At 42.8% G+C, this 25,095-nt stretch overlaps 1 protein-coding gene across 5 annotated transcripts in view; it reads left to right on the top strand.

Moving 5' to 3' along the window:
- Nucleotides 1-25,095, top strand: part of LARP4 (La ribonucleoprotein 4) — an 81,102-nt gene continuing 56,007 nt past the window's right edge. For 2 of the 5 annotated variants that reach the window (XM_030816583.1, XM_030816582.1), the window contains exons 1-2: nucleotides 1-220; nucleotides 12,573-12,621. Coding sequence is in view for 2 of the 5 variants with exons in the window: in XM_030816581.1 (XP_030672441.1) it covers nucleotides 203-220 (18 nt within the window). In the remaining 3 variants the exon portion in view is untranslated. Of the gene's footprint in view, nucleotides 221-290; nucleotides 413-12,572; nucleotides 12,622-25,095 lie in introns of those variants that run through there. The other 3 variants (XM_030816581.1, XM_003252156.3, XM_030816584.1) reach the window with 3 other exon arrangements.

Genomic DNA, 25,095 nt, shown 5'->3' with positions numbered 1-25,095 from the left:
AGACCCGGAAGCAGTTGTTGTTTCAAGGGAGGTGGGACTGGGCGGGTCAGGCCGAAGCGGCTGACGGCGGGGGAGGAGCCGGGTCCACTGCCGGGTGGAGGGGCAAGGCGAGTGTGTGTCCTTATCCTAGCAATTGGGGCGCGGGCCTGTGAGCTAGTTGGAGTTGCGGCGGCGGGAACGATTGGGCCGAGCGGAGGACGACATGTTGCTTTTCGTGGAGGTGAGTGGATTTGCTAGTCTGGTCCTGCTCTTAGGACAGCAGGAGTGTAGAGGCGCCGGCCGGTCCCACCGCCATGTGACTTTCCGGGCGGTACACGCCGCGGAACCGGCAGATAGGCTGACACAGCACCTGGGCCGGGCAGGCCTGCTGCTTCCCTCTGCGCGCTCACAACACTCTAGTGAGCTATGGGAGGTGAGGCCCGTAGTGGAGAAGAATTGAAGGAGAAGAACGGAGGGCTGTTCTGGTGTGGCGTGAGGTTCGGAGGAAGGGGAGAGTGTCCCATATGGACCTCGTAAAAGGAGGCGGCATTGGGGGGCTGGGGGGCGGAGTCTGAGGGTGGAGAGGGTAATCAGGTGGGCGCGTTCCGGGGGCCGAGCGCGGCCTCGCGGGGCCCTCTGGGAGGGAGCGAGCAACATGTGGGGCCGCGGATGGAGGAAGGTGAGATGCGGTAAGTATTTTGAAAAGAAAATTGAAAAGTTCTTTTGAGCAACTTCCACCAAATTCTGCCCGGGCCCCGTCCCTAGGTCTCTGGAACGTTCTGTGGGTGAAAGCGAGTTACTTTGAATCGAGGAGAAGCCAGTAGGGTTTGGAAGCCTTGAAAGGCACCGCTTTGACCTTTCGTAAAAGTTACTCAAGCAGCAGCTGCGTGATGAAGGGTTGGTTCTATGAACCGATTAAAAGCCCTTTACAAGGAAAATTCCAAGAATGAGGGAAACTTATTCCGGGAAATGCCGTTTTCTGTAATGTTATTTTAACAATGAGACACTTTTATTACTTAAACTAGAACGTCTGCTGTTGGCCTATTTTAGTTTTCAAGATAGAGTTGGATACCTGCCTTGCAGAAATACGAAATTTAATTTCCCTTAATTCTGTCCTCTTGTGTGCGGTGAGCGTCAGCTGACTGCCTGGCTAATGCTTTGAGTAGATTCCAGATCATATTGTTCTTACATTGTGAAAACGTCAAACCAGCGAAGCTGCAACTTCGCAACTTGGCATTTGTTAACTATGCCCATAAAAAGAATCTTTTCAATGAGGGAAGGAATTTACAGGTTGTATAATGGATCTAGGAGCCGGGGCCAGCCTATGGCCAATTTTTTTTTTTTTCCCGGGTTGTGGGAATATCGTACTCCGTGATATTCCAGCATAAAGTAAATAAATGATTTTACGGTTTTTTTTTTCTCTTTAAACTGATGTTGTGTCGCCGATAAGCTTGATATCTTTAGTTTTTTAAAAGACTGCTACATTAGAGTATATTTAACATTCATAATAAACATTCATTGAAACATTCTGGGGAAATCATGAAAAGATTTAAAATTACTGAACTCATTCTGTTTACTGTTTTCTGTCCTCATTGTTGTTTTCCTTAGGCAGAATAAGAAATCAGATAAGATTTTAAGCCAGTGCTAGCCAGTTTTTTTAAGGAATGTTATGCTTTGTAAATACCACAGGTTTTAAGTGTGTATTTTGCTGGGCAGAAGAAAGATTGTGAAGTTCCTATTGACAGGAACTCTACAATATACTTTTGACTTCCAAATTGATTCCTTTGGTTTTATTAAAATGTAAGTTTTAATAACAGCTCCATTTATTGTTTAAACCAGGTCTTCTCCTGTCTCTAAAACAATACTTAAAATGTTTTACAGATGACAAAACCGAGCCCCAGAGGTTAAAGTAAACTTTACTTAGTAAAAGTAAAGTAGTGTAACTGGGATTTAGATCCAGGTCATGCTGATGTCAAATCATGGACTGGATGTTAGCAATTCAGGCCTGTCCGACTCCCCAGGTTAGACAAATTCTACCGTATCTCTCGCCAAACTATTATTTAAAAGTTGTATCTCCATTAATCATTTTCTTTGTGAGTCACTGTGTCGTTCTTCATTTTCTCATATGAGTTTTATTGAACATTAACTGTCTTTAAATATTTTGGGCTGAATATGTGGTATTAAAATCAGTGAAAAACAACATGTTGGTCATTTGGCGTTTTGTTAACTAATATTGGATCCCTGTAACCTCATGATAGAGGAATTATTCTCAGTGAGAGAACCAAAGCTCAGAAGTTAGATGTCTAAGGTCATTCAAGTGTAAATAATGTGGGGGCTAAAGTCTGAAGTCTGACTTCTAGAACATAAATTTCTGGCTCCAAAATTATTTTTGTACTTTCCCATAAGTCAAAGGTTCTTAATCTAGGTTTTTGGATAGAATTGAGGAAGTAAGTACCTAAGCTTGGTTGAGGAAAAAAATTTGCGTGTTTATTTTCACTAGCTTCTAACTGAAATCTAAATGGAAAAGAAGTGAAAATTCTTTAAATGTGAATGGCAGCAACAGTGTCTGTGACCTTGTCAGCAAGACAAATCACTTTTTTACATGTATTACAGTTTTTGCAGATATCTTGAAATATTTATGCTCATTACTTGCTATATGTCAAAACTATTGTTATTTAACCTATTGCTATATTACACATTTTAAAATATTTTGACAACTGTGTTTCAATATAATTGGTTTACTTTGTGATTCTATATATTTTAGAAATGTAAAAAAACTGAGAAGTGATCCATAGATTAATTGGACTACTAAAGAGGTCTGTGTCACAAAAGAGGTTAAGAACTGCTTTACTAAACCAAGTTGCTTGTGGATCATCTTCGGCAGGGTTCATCTGGGATCCCTGGGTCCTCTGCAGTTGTGTTCAATACCTTTTACTTACGTGTATTTTTCTGGAGAGATTCCAGCTTAACTATCCCACTAGAATCAGTAGGATAGATAATAGCAATATAACAGTAATAACAGTAGTAGTATATACTTGTATCGTACTTTGTGTCAGGAACGTTTGATGTTTTTGCATATATAGATATCTGTACATCTTAAGTCTCAATATCTCTATGAGGTGTTAGTATCCCCATTTTAGCGATAAGGAAACTAAGGCAGCTGGGCGCAGTGGCTCATGCCTGTAATCCCAGAACTTTGGGAGGCCAAGGCAGGTGGCTCACCTGAGGTCAGGAGTTTGAGACCAGCCTGGCCAACATGGTGAAACGCCATCTCTACTAAAAATACAAAAATTAGCCAGAGGTGGCGGCACACGCCTGTAATCCTAGGTACTCGGGAGGCTAAGGTAGGAGAATCGCTTGAACCTGGGAGGCAGAGGTTGCAGTGAGCTGAGATGGCACCACTACACTCCAGCCTGGACAACAGAGTGAGACTCTGTCTCAAAAAAAAAAAAAAGAAACTAAGGCACAGAGAATTTAAACTTGCCAGGCCGGGCGCAGTGGCTCACGCTTGTAATCCCAGCACTTTGGGAGGCCGAGGCGGGCGGATCACGAGGTCAGGAGATCGAGACCACGGTGAAACCCCGTCTCTACTAAAAAATACAAAAAATTAGCCGGGCGTGGTGGCGGGCGCCTGTAGTCCCAGCTACTCGGAGAGGCTGAGGCAGGAGAATGGCGTGAACCCGGGAGGCAGAGCTTGCAGTGAGCCGAGATTGCGCCACTGCACTCCAGCCTGGGCGACAGAGCGAGACTCCGTCTCAAAAAAAAAAAAAAAGAATTTAAACTTGCCTAAGTTTATACAGCTAGTGAACATGGAAGCTTGTATTAGAACTTGTCAACCACCTACTTGTATTGGAGTAGAAAATATTGCAGACAAGGAATCCTATGTAAATAATACTTAGATGCAACTTTTTAAAACCTGGCCTTGGGCCCAGTGTGGTGTCATGTGCCTGTAGTCCCAGCTACTAGGGAGGCTGAGGCAGGAGTTTCGCTTGAATATGGGAGGTCAAGGCTGGAATGAGCCGTGATTGTGCCACTGCATTCCAGGCCGGGTGACAGAGCAAGACCAGCTATACTGACTTCAGTAGATTATTGGTTTGTTTTATGTTTTGCCCCTTGAGACCGAGTCTTGCTCTGTAACCCAGGCTAGAGGATGGCGCAGTCTCAGCTCACTGCAACCTCTGCCTCCTGGGTTCAAGCAGTTCTTTTTTTTTTTTTTTGAGACAGAGTCTTGCTCTGTGGCCAGGCTGGAGTGCAGTGGCGCCATCTCGGCTCACTGCAACCTCTACCTCCTGGGTTCAAGCGATTCTCCTGCCTCAGCCTCCTGAGTAGCTGGGACTACAGGCACGTGCCACCATGCCCAACTAATTTTTGTATTTTTAGTAGAGATGGGGTTTCACCATGTTGGCCAGGATGGTCTCGGTCTCTTGACCTCGTGATTCACCCACCTCAGCCTCCCAAAGTGCTGGAATTACAGGCGTGAGCCACCGTGCCTGGCGGGTTCAAGCAGTTCTTCTGCCTCAGCCTCCCTAGTAGCTGGGACTTCAGGCATGCGCCACCATGCCTGGCTTTTTTTTTTTTTTTTTTTCCCTGATTTTTAGTAGACATGGGTTTCATGATGTTGGCCAGGCTGGTCTCGAACTGCTGACCTCAAGTTATCTGCCCGCCTCGGCCTCCTAAAGTGCTGGGATTATAGGCGTGAGCCACCGCGCCTGGCAGATTTTTTTTTTTTTTTTTCACCTCTGTTCTGAAGGAGAAACAAACAATGTCCCTCTCTGGAAAGAGGTAAAAGTTTGGATGATTCACAAAGTCATCAAACATGACCTGCCTTAAATTCTTTTACACCAAATTTTTGTAAGTTTGAAACTGCAGTGTACTACCTTCATCTGAATGCTGTCAAGTTACTTAAAACTTTTGAGCCCTAAGGAGGCAGATTGTAATTTAAAAAAAATTTTTTCATTTCTCTCTTTTATTTAAAAGGTTTTTTTTAATTTTTAATTTTTTCTTTTTTGAGACAGAGTCTCGTTTGCTGCAGCCTCCACCTCCCCAGCTCAAGTGATCCTCCCACCTCAGCCTCCAAAGTAGCTGGGACTATAGGCATGTCCCACCATGCCTGGCCAATTTTTTTCTTTTTTGGTATTTTTTGTAGAGACAGGGTTTGCTTTTTTGCTCAGGCTGAAATTTTTGTTTAAATAAAAAAAATTAAAACTAGAGACTGGGAAGGGTGGGTTTGCAGTGACTACTGAAATTGGGTTTCTGTCTCTGTTTGAGTTTTTCCCTGAAAATGAAGACAGTCGTCCCCAGTATTTGTGGGAAACTGGTTCCAGGACCCTCTGTAGATGCCAAAAACCTTGGTTGCTCAAGTCTTACATAAAAAGGCATAGTATTTGCATATAACCTATGCACATCTTTGTGTGTATGTTAAATCATCTCTAGATTATTTATAATGCCTATTACAATGTAAATGCTTTGTAAATAGTTGCTATACTGTATTATTTATAGAGTGATAAGAAAAAAGTCTCTACATGGTCAGTACAGATGCAATGATTTTTTTTCAGAGTATTTTTTCTGTGATTGATTGCTTCACTGATAACAGAACCTATGGATATGGAATCCATGGATATGGAGGGCCAACTGTACTTACTTACTTAGGTAGCAGTTAAGTTTCATACGCCCTAGGATGCTTTAATAACTCTTTTTTTTTTTGAGACGGAGTCTCCCTCTGTCGCCCAGGCTGGAGTGCAGTGGCGTGATCTCGGCTCACTGCAAGCTCCGCCTCCCGGGTTCACACCATTCTCCTGCCTCAGCCTCTCCGAGTAGCTGGGACTACAGGCGCCTGCCACCACACCCGGCTAATTTCTTTTGTATTTTTGGTAGAGATGGGGTTTCACTGTGGTCTCGATCTCCTGACCTCGTGATCCGCCCGCCTCGGCCTCCCAAAGTGCTGGGATTACAAGCATGAGCCACTGCGCCCGGCTTAATAACTCTTAAATAATTAAAACATTTTTTAGGTTGGGTAACATGTCTCATGCCTGTAATCTCAACACTTTGGGAGGCTGAGGTGGGAGGATAGCTTGAGTACAGTAGTTCAAGACCAGCCTGGGCAGCAAAGTGAGGGACCCCCTACCCCCATCCCCAACCTCTACAAAAAAATTTAAAAAATTAGCCAGGCCTGGTGGCATGCGTTGTGGTCCCAGCTACACTTGAGGTGGGAGGATCACTTGAGCCAGGAGATCGAGGCTGCAGTGAACCATGTTCATGACACTGTACTTCAGCCTGGGTGACAGAGTGAGATGGTCAAAAAATTTTTTTTATTATTTTATTATTTTTTAAGAGACAGGGTCTCACTGTGTTGTCCAGGCTAGAGTACAGTGCCTATTCACAGGTACAGTCATGGCACACCAGAGCCTCAGATTCCTGGGCTTAAGCAATCTGGTTTCAGCCGCCTGAGTAGCTGGGACTACAGGCTCATGCCACCAGTTAAAAATATTTTTAATTGTGAAATACATATAACAAAAAGTATCATCTAACAGTTTTTTGTTTTTTTGTTTTTGTTTTTTTGAGAGGAAGTCTTGCTCTGTTGCCCAGGCTGGAGTGCAGTTGCACGATCTCGGCTCACTGCAGTGTCTGCCTCCTGGGTCCAAGCGATTCTCTCACCTCAACTTCCCTAGTAGCTGGGACTACAGATGTACGCCACCATGCTGACTAATTTTTGTATTTTTAGTAGAGACGAGGTTTCGCCATGTTGGCCAGGCTGGTCTCAAACTCCTAACCTCAGTTGATCTACCCGCCTCAGCCTCCCAAAGTGCTGGGATTGCAGGCTTGAGCCACTGTGCCCAGCCCATCTTAACAGTTTTTTTGTTTGTTTTTTGAGACGGAATCTTGCTCTGTTGCCCAGGCTGGAGTACAGTGGCACGATCTCGGCTCACTGCAACCTCCGCCTCCTGGGTTCAAGCGATTCTTCTGCCTCAGCCTCCTGAGTAGCTGGGACTACAGGCACACACCACCACGCCTAGCTATTTTTTGTGTTTTTAGTAGAGACGGAGTTTCACCATATTGGCCAGGCTGGTCTCGAACTCCTGACCTTGTGATCTGCCCTCCTCAGCCTCCCAAAGTGCTGGGATTACAGACGTGAGCCACAGCGTCTGACCGAAGCTTTTCTTTAAGGTTTAATATTTGAGGTAGGTTTCCAATCTTCAAAACATTGTAAATGTTTTGTATTGTAAACTGTGATTTTCTGTAATGATTTTAGAACCTTGATTTCAAATATATGACCTGAGGCAGGTGACATAACTTCTCTGAACCTCAAGTTCTTATGTAAAATTTGAGAATAATGATGTCTTCTGGTAGTTAGGTTGTGTTAGGTAATGGCTTGACATACTATGATTTAATCCTCAAAACCAACTATATTGTGATAGAAATTATTGGTGGCTTCCAAAAACCTCCGAAATTTGTGCTTTATATAGTAAATATTTTTGGAGAGCTTATTGAACGGCGTGATAGTAGCACTGATAATTGCAAAAATTACTGTGAGAATAGCACTAATTTAAGAGAAGTATAACTTCTAAGTTTTCGTCTCAGCCTTGTTACTAACATACTCTGATTTAGGGCAAGCCAAACAATTTATAATTATTTAAAGTTTTTTTATAGTTGGAGAGTATACTTTTGGTTGGGCAAATAAAAGTTTTAAAAGAGGAATGAAGATGGCAGTGTGTTAAAATACACATTTACTTGCAGCATTTAAAGGAATACAGCTGGGCGGGGCGGGGTGACTCATGCCTGTAATCCCAGAACTTTGGGAGGCCGAGGCAAGTGGATCACTTGAGGCCAGGAGTTTGAGACCAGCCTGGCCAACATGGCGAAACCCCATGTCTACTAAAAATAAAAATATTATCTGGGCATGTGCCTGTAGTCCTAGCTACTTGGGAGGCTGAGGCACACCCTGAAGCAGAGGTTGCAGTGAGCCGAGATCATGTCACTGCACTTCAGCCTAGGTGACAGTGAGACTGTCTCAAAAAAATGAAAATTAATTAAATGAATACAAATGTTAAAATGCAAATAGGCACTTTGCACTTACTCTTTTGAAAAAAATTATAATGTAAAAGTGTAAGTAAATGTAAGAAAAAGAAACATCTAAATACGTACTCATCTTTCCTGTCTTACCTGTGTCCTTGTCCGACCACTTGAACCAATCTTTGGTTCACAGAATATCTCTACTGTTTTTAAATGACGGGCTCTAAACCAAAGACAGAAGAGTGCTTTAGATGAATATTATTAGGGGTAGGATGTGAACTGCATTCATAAATGCCAAACTGCAGGGGTGAGTTGAATTAAGTTCTATTGGGTTTGTATGTACTGAGAGAAGAGAAAAGGATTTTCTGCTTTTTTTTTTAGCTGGAGTTTCTCTCTTGTTGCCCAGGCTGGAGTGCAATGGCGTGATCTCGGCTCACTGCAACCTCCGCCTCCCGGGTTCAAGTGATTCTCCTGCCTCAGCCTTCCTGAGTAGCTGGGATTACAAGCATGCGCCACCGTGCTGGCTAATTTTGTATTTTTAGTAGAGACAGGGATTCTCCATGTTGGTCAGGCTGGTCTCGAACTCCCGACCTCAGGTGATCTGCCCTCCTCGGCCTCCCAAAGTGCTGGGATTACAGGCTTGAGCCACCACGCCCGGCGAGAAAAGGATTTCTCATCAGGGTAGAAAAGTCTGCAGTAATGCAGGGTTTGTGTAACAAATAGTTTGATAGTATTTCATACTACTGACTAGCAGGTAAGACAATCTTACCTGCCATTTTGCCCTGGAAGGTCACAGCATACACCTATTTCCTGGGACAGATGTTTTACCCTTTTTCTTTCTCAAAAGTATTCTGGTTTGTATAATAACTTGTAAATTTTCAGAAGAGATTAGAGGTTTACTGTGTGCTTATTGGCAAGACTTTCTTTCCTTCTGTACTAATAAAGTAACATAATGCACATAAGTGGGTACTGAAATATTTGTTATATTGGGTATGGCAGGCTGGGCGGCGTGGCTCATACCTGTGATCCCAGCACTTTGGGAAGCTGAGGTAGGAGGATTGCTTGAGTCCAGAAGTTCAAGACCAGTCTGGGCAACATAGTGACACCCCATGTCTTAAAATTTAAATAAAAAAAAAAATATTGGCTGTGGGAAATGTAAATTTATAGGGCAGAAAGTTGCAGTTGAGCAAGATAATGAAAATAGGATTATTTTTGCCTTTTGAGTTGGAGGAAGAAAAAAAATAGGAGGGCAGTGACTGAGTAAAATTAAGATACATTTATATACAAGGTTGCATAAAAGATTTTTTTTTTTCTTTGAGCAGCAGGCAAGAAGAAAACAATGTCTAGAAACATGGACTCTGGGGCCAGCCTGCCTGGGTCTAAATCTCTGCTGAGACTGAGCCACTTTTTGTTTAATCTCTCTCTGTTTCCTTATCTGTAAATTGAGGACAATAATATAGGAGGGTAATATTAATATCTATCTCATAGGGATGTTAAGAAGATTGACAGAATAAAACATTTAGAGTTGTAGGCTGGGCGTGGTAGCTCACACCTATAATACTAGCACTTAGGGAGGCAAACAGGAGGACTGATTGAGGCCAGGAGTTCAAGACCCAACCAGGGCCAGGTGCGATGGCTCATGCCTGTAATCCCAGCACTTTGGGAGACCAAGGCTGGTGGATCACTTGAGATCAGGAGTTTGAGACCAGCCTGGCCAACATGGCAAAACCCTGTCTCTACTAAAAAAAATACAAAAAAAATTAGGCGGGTATAGTGGCACATGCCTGTAAGGGGCTGCTTAGGGGGCTGAGGCAGGAGAATGGCTTGAACCCAGGAGGTAGAGGTTGCAGTGAGCCGAGATTGCGCCGCTGCACTCCAGCCTGGACGACATAGCAAGATTCTGTCTCAAAAAAAAAAAAAAAAAAAAAGAATTATTATTATTTTTTGAGATGGCGTTTCGCTCTTATTGCCCAGGCTGGAGTGCAATGGCACGATCTCGACTCACTGCAACCTCTGCCTCCCGGGTTCAGGCGATTCTCTTGCCTCAGCCTCCCGAGTAGCTGAGATCTCAGACAGGTACCACCATGCCTGGCTAATTTTGTATTTTTAGTAGAGACGGGGTTTCTCCATGTTGGTCAGGCTGTTCTCGAACTCCTTATCTCAGGTGATCTGCCCACCTCAGCCTCTCAGTGCTGGGATTACCGGTGTGAGCCACCACGCCCAGCCAAAAAAAAAAAAAAAAAAAAAAAAAAACTATTTTGATATTTAACATTGATGCTTGAGGTTGAGGTATATTTAAGTTCGTTTGTGTAGTTAACCATTAGCTTTATCAGCTGACTAATTGAAGTAATGGCTTAGCATTTTGAGGATTAAATACTAAATATACCTTTTTTTAATAGAGACAGGGTCTTGCTATGTTGGCTAGGCCGGTTTTGAACTCCTGGCCTCAAACAATCCTCCCATCTTGGCCTCCCAAAGTGCTGGGATTACAGGTGTGAGCCACAACACCCAGTCTGTTAGACATCTATTAATAGAGGATTCTTTATCTTTTTTTTTTTTTTTTGAGATGGAATCTCGCTGTCGCCCAGGCTGGAGTACAGTGGTGCAATCTCGGCTCACTGCAATCTCCACCTCCTGGGTTCATGCCATTCTCCTGCCTCAGACTCCCAAGTAGCTGGGATTACAGGTGCCCGCCACCACACCTGGTTATTTTTTGTAGTTTTAGTAGAGACAGGGTTTCATCGTGTTAGCCAGGATGGTCTCGATCTCCTGACCTCATGATCCGCCCTCCTCAGCCTCCCAAAGTGCTGGGATTACAGGCGTGAGCCACGGTACTTGGCCTAGAATTCTTTATTTTTAATGAAAGTATTCATGAATCTCATGTTGAACTTTCTAGGGAGAAATTTGTAACTTTGATTATATTTTAAGAGAGATTCGTGACCCCCAAAAGGTTAAGTGCCACTAATCTATGGTGGCGTCAGGTTCTTTTGATGAATGACAGATACAGTCTGATTGAGATAGTGGGAATTTTAGGATATAAATCTTGTCTTTTCCACTGGTACTAGAGTACCAGCAATAATACTGATGATAATATTGATGAATAAACTTCAGATTTTCTTCCACAATAGAGGGCAAGTGAATTCTGATTTTTGACAACTTCGAGAGGTTGGTGGAAACAACTTAGGGTGGTCTAGTTTCCTTGCTGTTCAAAGTGTTATCCGTAGATAGTAAGCTCCTTTAACCCAGGGGTTTGTTAGAATAATAAAAACTCTGGTTTGTTACAGTAGAAACTCTACCCCTGAATTACTGAATCAGTCTGCATTTTATCAAGATCCCTAGTTGATTTTTTTTTTTTAAGATGGTGACTTGTTCTGTCTTCCAGGCTGAAGTGCAGTGGCGCAATCTTGGCTCACTGCAACCTCTGCCTCCCTGGTTCAAGTGACTCTCCTCTGCCTTCTGAGTAGCTGGGATTACAGGCACCCACCACCACACCTGGCTAATTTTCGTATTTTTATTTTTGTATTTTTAAAAATTTTTATTTATTTTTTGAGATGTATTTTTGCTCTGTTGCCTAGGCTGGAGTGCAGTGGCACAATCTCAGCTCACTGCAACCCCTGCCTTCCGGGTTCAAGTGAATTTTGTGCCTCCCGAGTAGCTGTGATTACAGACGTGCACCACCAACGCCATCTAGTAGAGATGGGGTTTCACCATGTTGGACAGGCTGGTTTTGAACTCCTAAACTCGGATGATTCGCCGACCTCAGCCTCCCAAAGTGCTGGGATTACACATGTGAACTACCGAGCCCAGCCTAGGGACCCTAGTTGTCATCTGGTGGCTATTTTCTATATTCATTTCTTTTTTTTTTTTTTTTTTTTTTGAGATGGAGTCTCGCTCTGTTGCCCAAGCTGGAGTGCAGTGGCGTGATCTCGGCTCACTGCAGCCTCTGCCCCCCGAGTTCAAGTGATTCTCCTGCGTCAGCGTCCCGAGTAGCTGGGGCTACAGGCACACGCCACCATGCCCACCGACTTATTGTATTTTTAGTAGATAAACGGGGTTTCACCTTGTTGGCCAGGCTGGTCTTGAACTCCTGACCTCAGGTGATCCACCCGCCTTGGCCTTCCAAAGTGCTGGGATTATAGGCCTGAGCTACCATGCCCAGCCCCTAGACTCCTTAGGTTTAAATCCTGGTTTTGTATTATTAGCTATGTAACTTTGGGCAGATTACTTTACCTTGAAGTAAAGTAACTTTTTCCTTGTCTGTAAAATGTGGATGATAATAGGACTTAACTGAGATTGTTATGAAGATTGATTAAATGTTCCATAAATGAAATTATTATTCTCTGAATGAGTGAAGAATTCCCACTTTAATTTTCATTTTTACTTTTTGTAAAATAGCCCTAAGCATCTTCTGGTAGGATTCTGCAGTTACTTTAGAAGAAATGACAGGTTTTTTTTTTCCCCCCTTTAAGTACTTGTAACTTAGTAGTAGCCCTCTCAGTATTGGAGATGTAAAAATTGAACCTGGATGGTTGATGGGGCAAAATACATTTAATCAATTTATACATTTTATTTCTGTTTTACAGCATTTATGGGGTTAAGTGGCATGGGATTTCTGTTTCTGATAGTAAATAGGTAAGTAAAACAAAAGGTTATGTATGTCCGAAGAGACGGTTTTACCATATTTATGGTGATTTTCTTCCTAATTCTTGGTTCTGTTACCTTAGATCTGTAATTTCTTAGGACAGGAAGATATAATTTTCACAAGAATTTGATGGTTCTCTTTTTTCCTTTCATTTTTATCTCTCTGAAGGTAGAATTTAGCATTAAATGGGACAATAATCAGGACTGCCTTTGGCTTATTTGGAGATGACATATTGCTTAGAAATAAGGGTGGTGATTGAACCGTCAGTTTTACAGATAGCTTAGATCTTTTTGTTGAATATCTATGTGCTTGCATACTATGTGTATGTTGGCAGATAGTTTAGCATGCATTTGGACAATTTACATCGTTTAGTAGATATTTATACAACTGTAATCTCAAGGGCTTCTAATCCTGTGGAAGTGATCAAGATTTTGATGGCGGTCTAAACTGTGGTGAGAAGATGAATAAAACTTGGCTGTTGGCTGGGCGTGGTGGCTCACACCTGTAATCCCAGCACTTTGGAGGCCGAGGTGGGCGGATCACGAGGTCAGGAGTTTGAGACCAGCATGAACAACATGGTGAAACCCCGTCTCTATGAAAAATACAAAAATTAGCTGGACGTGGTGGTGGGTGCCTGTGATCCCAGCTACTCAGGAGGCTGAGGCAGGAGACTCACTTGACCCCGGGAGTTGGAGGTTGCAATGAGCTGAGATCATGCCACTGCACTCCAGCCTGGGCGACAGAGTGAGACTGTGTCTCAAAAAAAAAAAAAAAAAAATTGGCTGTCTAGAATCTAAATGAAAAGATAGATTTTATTCTAGCTAAACTGACTTAGGGGCTGCCAGCCATCAGTTAACTTATTAGCATGCAAAAAGACATCACTTTGGAGATTGTAAGGATTTTAGTTGTGTATGGATACTATCATACACAACTAAAATACACTGTAAAATATATATTTTACAGTATTACAGATAGTGAACATTTCCCATACTTTCTAAAATTTTTTCTCCATTTTTCAAAACTTTTTAAAGATATTTCAATCTTGCCTTGTTCAGGGGTACATCCTGAGGGATGTGTTATGGATTTCATTATGTGAACATCAGAAAATATTTATACAAATCTAGATGGTATAGCCTACTACACACCTAGGCTATATGGTACGGCTATTATAATCTTATGGGACCACTGTTGTACATGCAGTTTGTGCTTGATCAAAATGTCATTAATGCAGCACATGACTGTAATTATAGATTCATGAAGTTGCAAAACAATGTACAAAGTGGTCCTGTGAAGTTGTTCCTCAGTTTCTCCTTGTAGTAGCACTTTGCATAACTATAGTATGGTATAATGAGCAGCAAATTAACATTGATACAGTCCACAGAACTTATTCAGATTTTTACAGTTTTCCCTAAATCTGGTTTTAAGGATCTGGTATATTCTATTTTATGGATGAACTACAGTTCATCTCTATGGTTGGATGTTTATAAAATTAGTGTGGCAAACGTCCTTGTACTTAAGTGTTTTTATATATCAGTTTCTTTTGAGTAAATCTGACAATTAGAATTTTTGGATCAAAAGTGTGTATTTAAGGCTTTTAATAAACATTGCCAACTCTTCAGAAGAGCTATACAAATTATAGCAATGAACTGATTTTTCCTTTTCATGCTTATCAAAATAGTATTGAATCTGGGCCACTGAATAGGGTAAAAATGATATTTTATGATAAACTATTCCAGTCTGTCCTTTGCACATTTTCCCTGTTCAGCAAACAATCTTGGTAATTTGTAATTCTCTTGTTTAACAGTATTGTAACCTTTCAGGTCTTTTCTAGGTTTTGTTGTTGTTGTTGTGTTGTTTCATTCTGTTGGGACGGGGTCTTGCTTTGTCATTCAGGCTGGAGTGCAGTGGCATGATCTTGGCTTACTGCAACCTCCTCCTCCCATTCTCAAGCGATCCTCTCGTCTCAGCCTCCTGGGTACCTGGAACTAGAGGTGCATGCTACCATGCCTGGCTAATTCTTGTGATTTTGTAAAGACAGGGTTTCACTGTGTTGCCCAGGCTGATCTTGAATTCCTGGAGTTAGGCGATCCCTCAGCCTCAGCCTCCGGAAGTGCTGGGATTACAGACATGCACCACCGTGCCTAGCCTATACCTACGTATTTATCTGTACAGAGATTTTGTTTGTTAATAGAAATGATAACATAAAGTGCTTATTGTTTTGCAGCGTTACTTTTTTCACTGAACAATATGCATTGGAACAATTTCCATGTTGGTGAATGTAGTCCTATTTTGGTTTTCTTAAACTTTTATAGTATTCCACATTAAGAGATCACATTTAACTATTCACCTATAGGTGGACATTTAGGTGGTTTCCAGTTTTTCACTTGTGGGTTCAATACTGTACTATACAACCTTTTATATGTCTTCTTGTGTGCATCAGTGGCTTTTAAAATGTATAGTCTTGGCCTGGTACAGTGGCTCACGCCTGTAATCGCAGCACTTCGGGAGGCCGAGGCAGGCAGATCACAGGGTCAGGAGTTCGAGACCAGCCTGACCAACATTGTGAAACCCCGTGTCTACTAAAAATACAAAAATTAGCCAAGCATGGTGGCGCACACCTGTAATCCCAGCTACTCAGGAGGCTGAAGCAGGAGAGTCGCTTGAATCCCAGAGGTGGAGGTTGCAGTGAGCCGAGATCGCGCCATTGCACACCAGCCTGGGCAATAGAGCGAGAGATCTGTCTCAAAAAAATAAATGAATGAATAAAATAAAATGTATAGTCTTTTTTTTTTTTTTGAGACGGAGTCTCACTCTGTTGCCCAGGCTGGAGTGCAGTGGTGCGATCTCGGCTCACTGCAAGCTCTGCCTCCCGGGTTCACACCATTCTCCTGCCTCAGCCTCCCGAGTAGCTGGGACTACAGGCACCTGCCACGATGCCCGGCTAATTTTTTGTATTTTTAGTAGAGATGGGGTTTCACCCTGTTAGCCAGGATGGTCTCGATCTCCTGACCTTGTGATCCGCCCGCCTCGGCCTCCCAAAGTGCTGGGATTGCAGGCGTGAGTCACCGCGCCCGGCCTAAAATGTATAGTCTTAACTAGGCTGATGAAAAACGTAAATATGCCCAGAAGTACTGCTTATCTTTATGCCATTAGAGTGTAATGTCTTTAGACCTTACACTTTGAGTATTCTTGGCACCATTAATTATCAGGGACACATCAGATTTTGGGGTAGTGTACTGCTGAAGGGAATATATTTATTTATTAATGATTTTGATCAGTTATTAAATATTTAGTGAAATAGTGTACCCCATCAGGAGAAAAGGTTTTTGAGCATAATCCTCCAATATCTGGATATTTATAAATTAATTATATATGACATACTGTGTATATTAAATATTAGCCTTAGTCTCTTATGGTGAATATTTGTCATCTCCGAAGCCTCCCAATTTTTGGTTATATGTCTACATTTGCAAAATTGCCCATGTTATGGGTCAGGCCTCCTCAGTATGTGTACTAGTGAAAACTCAAATTCTCAGCTTCTTTTTTTTTTTTTTTTTTTTTTTTTTTTTGAGACGGGCTCACTTTGTTACCCCGGCTGGAGTGCGGTGTCATGATCTCGGCTCACTGTAACCTCCACCTCCCAGGTTCAAGCGATCCTCCTGTCTCAGCTCTCCAAGTGGCTGGGACTACAGGTATGAGCCACCATGCCCAGCTAATTCTTGTTTTTTGTTTTTTTTTTTTTGTAGTGATGGGGTTTTGCCATGTGGCCTGTGGTGGTCTCGAACTCCTAAGCTCAAGTGGTCCACTCTCCTTGGACTCCCAAAGTGTTAGGATTATAGGCATGAGCCACCGCCCCCGCCCTCCCTGTTTTCTTGGATGCAGCAGGCATGTGACCTACAGACACACTCGGATGACTTCTCTTTGAAAGTACACAATGTAAGGAAGTGAAGGTTCTATTTATAACTTCATTTTGCAGTTAGGAATGGCAGCAGGGTTGGTCAGCTTTAAGTGGAGGTAATAGTTGCAGATTGAGTTCCTAATAGAGATGTGGCTTTGGTGCTGGCAGTAGTAAAGGTTATAATGGATTTGAATCTTTTTTTTTTAGATGGAGTCTCGCCCTGTCATCCAGGCTGGAGTGCAGTGGCGCGATCTCGGCTCACTGCAAGCTCCGCCTCCCGAGTTCACGCCATTCTCCTACCTCAGCCTCTCCAAGTAGCTGGGACTACAGGCGCCCGCCACCACGCCCGGCTAATTTTTTTTGTATTTTTAGTAGAGATGGGGTTTCACCCTGTTGGCCAGGCTGGTCTTGAACTCTTGACCTCGTGATCCGCCCGCCTCGGCCTCCCAAAGTGCTGGGATTACAAGCGTGAGCCACCGTGCCCGGCCTGGATTTGAATCTTGTTATTTAGTGCCTGGTGATGACAGGGATAGTGGTTTCCTCACCAGATCTTGTGCAACATTATTTAGGGTGATCTTATCTTTGCATCTGTTTTTTCACCCCTCCTAGTGACAATCGGAGTGTCCACTGCACCTTTCAGATGACCGGGTGCAGTGACTCAACACCTATAATCCCGGCACTTTGGTTGGGAGGCTAAGGTGGGTGAATCACTTAAGCTTGTGAGTTTGAGACCAGCCTGGGCAACATGGTGAAACCCCGTCTCTACTGAAAAAAAAAAAAAAAAAAAAAAAAATTAGCTGGGCATGGTAGCACATGCCTGTGGTCCTAGCTACTCAAGAGGCTGAGGTGGGAGGATCCCTAGAGCCTGGGAGGCAGAGGCTGCAGTGGGCCAAGATAACACCACTGCGCTCCATCCTAGGCCACAGAGTGAGACCCCATCTCAAAAAATAATTACCTTTCAGTGTGGGCATGGTGGTGCACGCCTGTAATCCCAGCACTTTGGGAGGCTGAGGCGGGCTGATAGACTGAAATCAGGAGTTCAAGACCACCCTGCACAACATGATGAAATCCTGTCTCTACAAAAAGTACAAAAATTTGCCAGGTGTGGTGGCATGCAGCTGTAGCTTGGGAGCCTGAGGTGGGAGTATTGGTTGATCCTGGGAGGTTGAAGCTGCAGTGAGCTGAAGTGCCACTGCACTCCAGCCTGGGCAAAAGAGTGAGACCCTGTTTCAAAAATAAAACTCTCCTGCTTAATTTAGCCAGAGTGGATTTGAATAGTGATTGATTGTTTAAAAACTTTGATGAGATACTTTTGGTAGAGCAAGCACTTTTAGCATGTGTATATAGTGGCAAATATGAAAGTGTCTTGCTTTTGAAAATTGCTACTTATGCCAGGTGTGGTGGCTCACGCCTATAATCCCAGCACTTTGGGAGGCCAAGGTGGGTGGATCATGAGGTCAGGAGTTCAAGATCAGCCTGGCCAAGATGGCGACACTCCATGGTGGTGGGCACCTGTAATCCCAGCTACTTGGGAGGCTGAGGCAGAGAATTTCTTGAACCCAGGAGGCAGAGGATGCAGTGAGCCGAGATCGCGTCACTGTACTCCAGCCTGAGTGACAGAGCAAAACTGTCTCAAAAAAAAAAAAAAAAAGAAAAGAAAATTGGTACTTATAAGTTCTTAAATAATACCTTGATACTTCTCCTGGTGGGGCTGTTTGAAAACTATTTGTCTTCCTCCCTGAGCTAATTAACGATATGAGGAAGTTGTGAATTAACATCTCTAATCCAAGATGTTGCTATAGTTATTCATGGTGCTACTTCAGAGATGCTTTAGCTCGCCGTGTAAGGGCTGTTATCTTATTACTGGTTTTGCTATTATTGTAAAAGCTTCTAGCAGCCATGAAACCAAAAGCCAAGAAGCACTGCATAGCAAGACTTCTGCTTTAATTAATTAGTTTATTAATTAATTTATTTATTTAACATTTGAGATAAAGTCTCACTCTTACCCAGGCTGAAGTGCAGTGGCACAGTCTTGGGTCACTGTAGCCTCTGCCTCCAGGTTTAAGTGATTCTCCTGCCTCAGCCTCCCAGGTGGCTGGGACTACAGCCACATGCCAACACGCCTGGCTCATTTTTTTTTTCTTCTCTTTTTGAGATGGAGTTTCACTCCTGTTGCCCAGGCTGCAGTGTAATGGTGCGGTCTTGGTTCACTGCAACCTCTGCTTCCTGGATTCAAGCGGTTCACCTGCCTCAGCCTCCCAAGTACCTGGGATTACAGGCACCCACCACCACGCCCGGCTAATTTTTTTATTTTTAGTAGAGATGGGGTTTCACCACATTGGCCAGGCTGGTCTTGAACTCCTGACCTCAGGTGATCCACCCGCCTTGGCCTCCCAAAGTGTTGGAATTACAGGTGTGAGCCACCGTGCCTGGCCTAATTTTTGTATTTTTATTAGAGAGTGTCAGTGTTTCACCATATTGGCCAGGCTGATCTCGAACTCGTGACCTCAAGTGGATCCACCAATCTTCGCCTCCCAAAGTGCTGGGATTACAGGCGTGAGCCACTGTGCCTGGCCTAGGCGTTATGTTCTTAAAGATAGAGAAGCGGAAGGATTATATAATTATTGGGTGGCAGAATAAAGTTAATTTTTTTCTGTTATACCATAATTGTCTCAATTTTTGGAATTACTCTTTAATTTAGCTTTAAGAAAAAAATACTGGTATTATTTTCTTGAAATATTATGAATTAGCTGTTCTGAGAATTCCTCATGACTCTTTTTTCAGTCTTGACCTCCTGGACTCAAGTGATCCTCTTGCCTTAGGCTCTCAAGTAGCTGGGACTGTAGGCATGTGCCACCACGCCTCGCTAATTTTTTAAGTATTTTGTAGAGACAGGGTTGTGCCACGTTGCCCAGGCTGGTCTCGAACTCCTGAGCTCAAGCAATTTGCCTGCCTCAGCCTCCCATAGTGCTGGGATTAAAGGCATGAGTGACCATGCCTGGCCCTTTTTGTTTTGTTTTTTGAGACAGTCCCGCTTTGTCATCCAGGCTGTAGTATAATGGTGTGATCTTGGCTCACTGTAGCCTCAGTCTCCCAGACTCAAGCAATCCTGCAGCCTTAGCCTCCCAGGTAACTGGAACTATAGATGTGTACCACCACCCTGGCTAAGTTTTTAATCTTTTTTGTATGGGGGGGGGGTCTTCCTATGTTGCCAGGCTGGTCTTGAACTTGTAGTTTCAAGCAATCCTCCCGTTTTGGCCTCTGAAAGTGCTGGGATTACAGGTGTATATATAAAGTTTTTCAGTTCAACACTTATAAAGTTTATTTAAAGCAGAGAATTAAGCTGGTAAAAAAGCAAATGAGGCTAGGCATGGTGGTTCATGCCTGTAGTCCCAGCACTTTGGGAGGCTGATGCATGAGGATCACTGGAGCCCAGGCGTTCAAGACCAGCCTAGGCAACATGGCAAAACCCCGTCTTTGTAAAAAATACAAAAAAAATTAGCTGGGCATGGTGTCATTTACCTGTAATCCCAGGTACTTGGGAGGCTGAGAAGTTGGAGGATTGCTTCAGCTTGGAGGTTGAGGCTGCAGTGAGCCTTGATGGTGCCACTGCACTCCAGCCTGGGCAACAGAGTGAGACCCTGTCTCAAAAAAGGTAGGAAAAAAACACAGACTTTCCCAGAGAAAAGCACACTCGACAGTTTTAGCCTTGGCTCTGGGTTGGTGCAGGAGAGGTCTTTGATGATTCTAACCACAGATCCTCTTTGATACCAGAGTATGGCTAGATTTTATACTACCTATTATTTCCAAAAAACTCAAGTAGAAAATTTAAATCTAGTCCAGATTGGTAGTCTTCCTAGGCAGACATCCAGCAGAAGTAAAATAAATTATCTCCTTAAGAGCCCATTTAGGCCTGTTACGGTGAGTCATGTCTATAATCCCAGCACTTTCGGAGACCAAGGTGAGATGAACCTTTGAGGCCAGGAGTTCAAGACTGGCTAGACAACATAGCCACACCCCATCTCTACAAAAACAAAAACAACCTATCCACATGGTGGCTTAAACCTGTAGTCCTAGCTGGTCACCAGGTGGGATGATTGGTGGTGACCTAGCGGGTCACCAGGTGGGTGGGTCACTGAGGTGGGATGATTGCTTGAGCCCAGGAGTTCGAGACTGCAGTGAGCTGTGATCACGCCCCTGTGCTCCACCCTGGGCAACAAGAATGAGACCCTGTCTAAAAAAGGCCCATTTAAACATAATCTTTAATAAAATTCTTACAAAGTTCTAAGAAAAATAGCCTTACAGTATAAAATTATGAAGGATGTAAGTCATTAGGATCATGATTTAGCAGAAAAAACAAGTCACAAAATTAAGCCCTCAAAATTACAAATATTGGAATTATCATCAAGTGTAGACTATAAAATTAAAATGTTTGATATGCTTAAAAGAAGAAAAAAGATGATCCAGAAACAAAAAAGTTGATCAGATAGATTTGAGGAAAGAACTAAAAGGAACTTTAAGAAATGAAAAATATAAAAAGGGAGCTTAGAAACTTACTAGACAAGTTGAACAGCAAGTTAGAAACAGCTTGAGAAAATTGGTGAACTGGAAGAATTATCGTAAGAAATTGTTCAGAATGCAACTAGAGAGACAAAATGGAAAATAGGAAAGAACTTGATACATGGAACATATGACAAAGTAGCATATATTTTATTGGAGTTTCAGAAGGGAATAATAGAGCAGTTGGTGGAGAGTGAATATTTTAAGAGAATGGCTGAGAATTTTACAGAATTGATGAACAATTTCAGGGAGTTCAGCAGATCCCAGTTATATCAAATAAAAAACAATTTCACACTTAAGACTTTTAATGATTGTAAAACGTCATTAACAAATCAGAGAGTAAAGAGAGATTAAGAATGGCAGCTAACCTGATGGCTGATTGCTTGTTAGCCATAGTATAAACCAGAAAGTACAGGAATGTCTTTAAAGTGCCTGAAAAGGGGTTATTGCCTATTGAGAATTCTGTATATGGCAAGGATGGTTAAAAATGTATTTTCAGAGAAGGCACAACTTGAGAGAATTTACTAAGAAGTTCTGAATGATATCCTTTGGGTAGGCAGTAAATGATTCCAAAGAAAACTCTGAGATGCAAGAAAGAACGATGAACAAAGAAAATGGTCAACATTCATGTAAATTTAAGTAAATGTTGATAGGCATAAAACTAAAATAATAGTACATATTTAATATATTTGAAGGCACAGAATAACCTTTGCTTTTTTTGGGGGGGAGATGAAGTCTCGTTCTGTCGCCCAGGCTGGAGTGCAGTGGCGCTATCTTGGCTCACTGCAACCTCCACCTCCTGGGTTCAAGCGATTCTGCTGCCTCAGCTTCCCAAGTAGCTGGGACTACAGGTGCACACCACCACGTCCAGCTAATTTTTGTATTTTTTAGTAGAGATGGGGTTTCACTGTATGTTGGCCAGGCTGGTCTCGAACTCCTGACCTCATGATCCACCCGCCTCGGCCTCTCAAAGTGCTTCGATTACAGGTGTGAGCCACCATACCCAGCCTGCTTTTAACATGCTGTAATATGCTCTGGTTTGAAAAAATCAGTACTAGATGCAATAATCTTAAGTTTCATATTTTTTTTATGACTCAAAGCAGCATTTTAATAGAATGCTTTAGGCTGGGTGCAGTGGCTCACACCTGTAATCCCAGCACTTTGAGAGGCCAAGGCGGGAGGATCAAGAGGTCAGGAGATTGAGACCAGCCTGGACAATATGGTGAAATCCCGTCTCTACTAAAAATACAAAAATTAGCCAGGTGTGGTGGCACACACCTATAATCCCAGTTTCTCTTCAGGCTGAGGCAGGAGAATCGCTTGAACTCTGGAGGCGGAGGTTGCGGAGAGCCAAGATCTTGCCACTGCACTCCAGCCTGGGAGACAGCAAGACTCCATCACACACACAAAAAAAATAAAAATAAAAAAATAATGCTTTATAAGTGGGGAGAACACCAATCTGGTCTAGTTACTATAGCAGATCATGTTTCCTTCCAGCCTATAACCACATGCTTAGGTGCTTCTTGCAATTGTAATAATCTGTGAGTTGTAATCATTGTGTGGTTAATCCTTTGTTTCTGGAGTCAGGCTGCCTTGGGTTTGAATCTTTCCTTCATATTTCATCTTTCTATGTCTTTAATTGGGTTTGTTATTACTCCGTACCTCTCATAATGGGATAATCTATAAAAGAGAGATACTAATACGTACAATGGTTGGATTTTTTTTTTTTTTTTTTTTGAGACGGAGTCTTGCTTTATCATCCAGGTTGGAGTGCAGTGGCGTGATCGCTGCTTACTGCAGCCTCTGCCTCCCGGGTTCAAGCGATTCTCCTGCCTCAGCCTCCTGAGTAGCTGGGACTATAGGCACCCGCCACCACTACTGGCTAATTTTTTTGTTTTTAGTAGAGACAGGGTTTCACTATGTTGGCCAGGTTGGTCTCACACTCCTGACCTCAAGTGATCTGCCTGTCTTGGCCTCCCAAAGTGCTGGGATTACAGGCTTGAGCCACTGTACCCGGCCTACATTGTTTTAAAAAGTAGGGGAGATGATACATATAAAGCATTCTATACAGTGCCTAGACCACAGAATTGTTCAACACGTTTGCTTTTGTTATTATGGCAGTTACAGCTGTTTTTTCCACTCTATTATGTGAAAGCATTTTCCAGTTTTCATACATTTCCATATTTAATCAACCCTAAGATACATATATTTGCACATTTTAACTTTGAAAATTGGGATAAATCTTAAAATATTTGATGTGGGATAGCTGAATAAACAGCAATTTTTTCTTTGTGATATTAGTATCCCATCCGATTTATAAAATGTGTTAATGTGATATCTTTATAATTTTGGATTGCTGTGTAATACTTTATTTAGTAAGTATATCATTTCCTGTATTCCTCATCTGTTTAAACAGGGTTATTTGCATTTCTTAGCATTCATAAATAATGCTAATATATGTAGAAATATGAGTTGAATCATTTTATATAGTCTCCATAAAAGGATTTTTGCCAACTCTATGCCAGTTGGGAAATTATTATATTATTATTATTATTATTTTTGAGACGGAGTCCCCCTCTGTCGCCCTGGCTGGAATGCCATGGGGGCAGTGTCTGCTCACCGCAACCTCTGACTCCTGGGTTCCAGCGATTCTCTTGTCTTAGCCTCCCGAGGAGCTGGGATTACAGATGCCTGCCACCATGCTTGGCTAATTTTTTTGTATGTTTAGTAGCGACGGGGTTTCGTCATGTTGGCCAGGATGGTCTTGAACTCCTGACCTCAGGTGATCCGCCCGCCTCAGCCTCCCAAAGTGTTGGGATTACAGGTGTGAGCCACCGTGCCCGGCTGGAAAATTATTCTTAAGGGCTTTGCCAAACTAGTAAATATAAATAGTACTTTATTTTCCTATTTAAGTCCATGCATTTTTACTTTTAAAAAATTTTTATTTTCTTAGTCTTTTTAGGTTTTTTAGGTTTCAGTTTTATAGCATTCTGTAGTCATCTTTTGTAATTTTGTGTTTCTTCAAAGCTAATTTTCTATGACATAATAGTTTACATTTAACTTCACTTATGCAGTTATTTTGATAGAATGCATTGGTGTTTGTGTAGTATGCTTTTGAGGGTGAGACAGCAGAATTGCCTTCCATTCAAAACTGACATGCTTTATAAAAAAGTATATGCAGTGTTTTCTTTTTTGAGACGGAGTCTTGCTCTGTTGCCCAGGCTGGAGTGCAGTGGTGTAATCTCGGCTCACCACAACCTCCGCCTCCAGGGTTCAAGCGATTCTCCTGTCTGAGCCTCCAGAGTAGCTGAGATTACAGGTGCAGGCCACCACGCCCGGCTAATGTTTGTATTTTTAGTAGAGATGGGGTTTTACCATACTGGCCAGGCTGATCTCGAACTCCTGACCTTATGATCTGCCTGCCTCGGCCTCCCAAAGTGCTGGGGTTACAGGCGTGAGCCATCGTCCCCAGCCTGTAATTTTTTTTTTTTTAGACGGAGTCTTGTTCTTGTCACCCAGGCTGGGGTGCAATGGCGTGATTTCGGCTCACTGAAATCTCTACCTCCTGGGTTCAAGCGATTCTCCTGCCTCAGCCTCTCGAGCTGGGATTACAGGCGCCCACCATCACACCCAGCTAATTTTTGTATTGTTTAGTAGAGACAGGGTTTCACCATGTTGGCCAGGTTCATCTCGAACTCCTGACCTCAGGTCATCCACCTAAGGCCTTGGCCTCCCAAAGTTCTGGAATTACGGGCATGAGCCACTGCACCCGGCCATGTAATTTTTAAAATAAAGACTTCTTGGCCCAGTGCAGTGGCTCATGCCTGTAATCCTAGTGATTTGGGAGGCTGAGGTTGAGAGGATCTGTTGAGGCCAGGAGTTTGAGACTAGCCTGGGCAACATAATGAAAACCCAACTCTGCCAAATTTTTTTTTAATTAGTGGGGCATGGTGTTCCAGGCCTGTAGTCCTAGCTACTCAGGAGATTGAGGCAAGAGCATCATTTG

The sequence above is a fragment of the Nomascus leucogenys genome, chromosome 8 (genome assembly GCF_006542625.1).
Source record: "Nomascus leucogenys isolate Asia chromosome 8, Asia_NLE_v1, whole genome shotgun sequence".
Lineage (NCBI taxonomy): Eukaryota > Metazoa > Chordata > Mammalia > Primates > Hylobatidae > Nomascus > Nomascus leucogenys.
The sequence above is the reverse complement of the archived record's forward strand: the minus strand, read 5'-3'. Positions and strand labels throughout refer to the sequence as shown.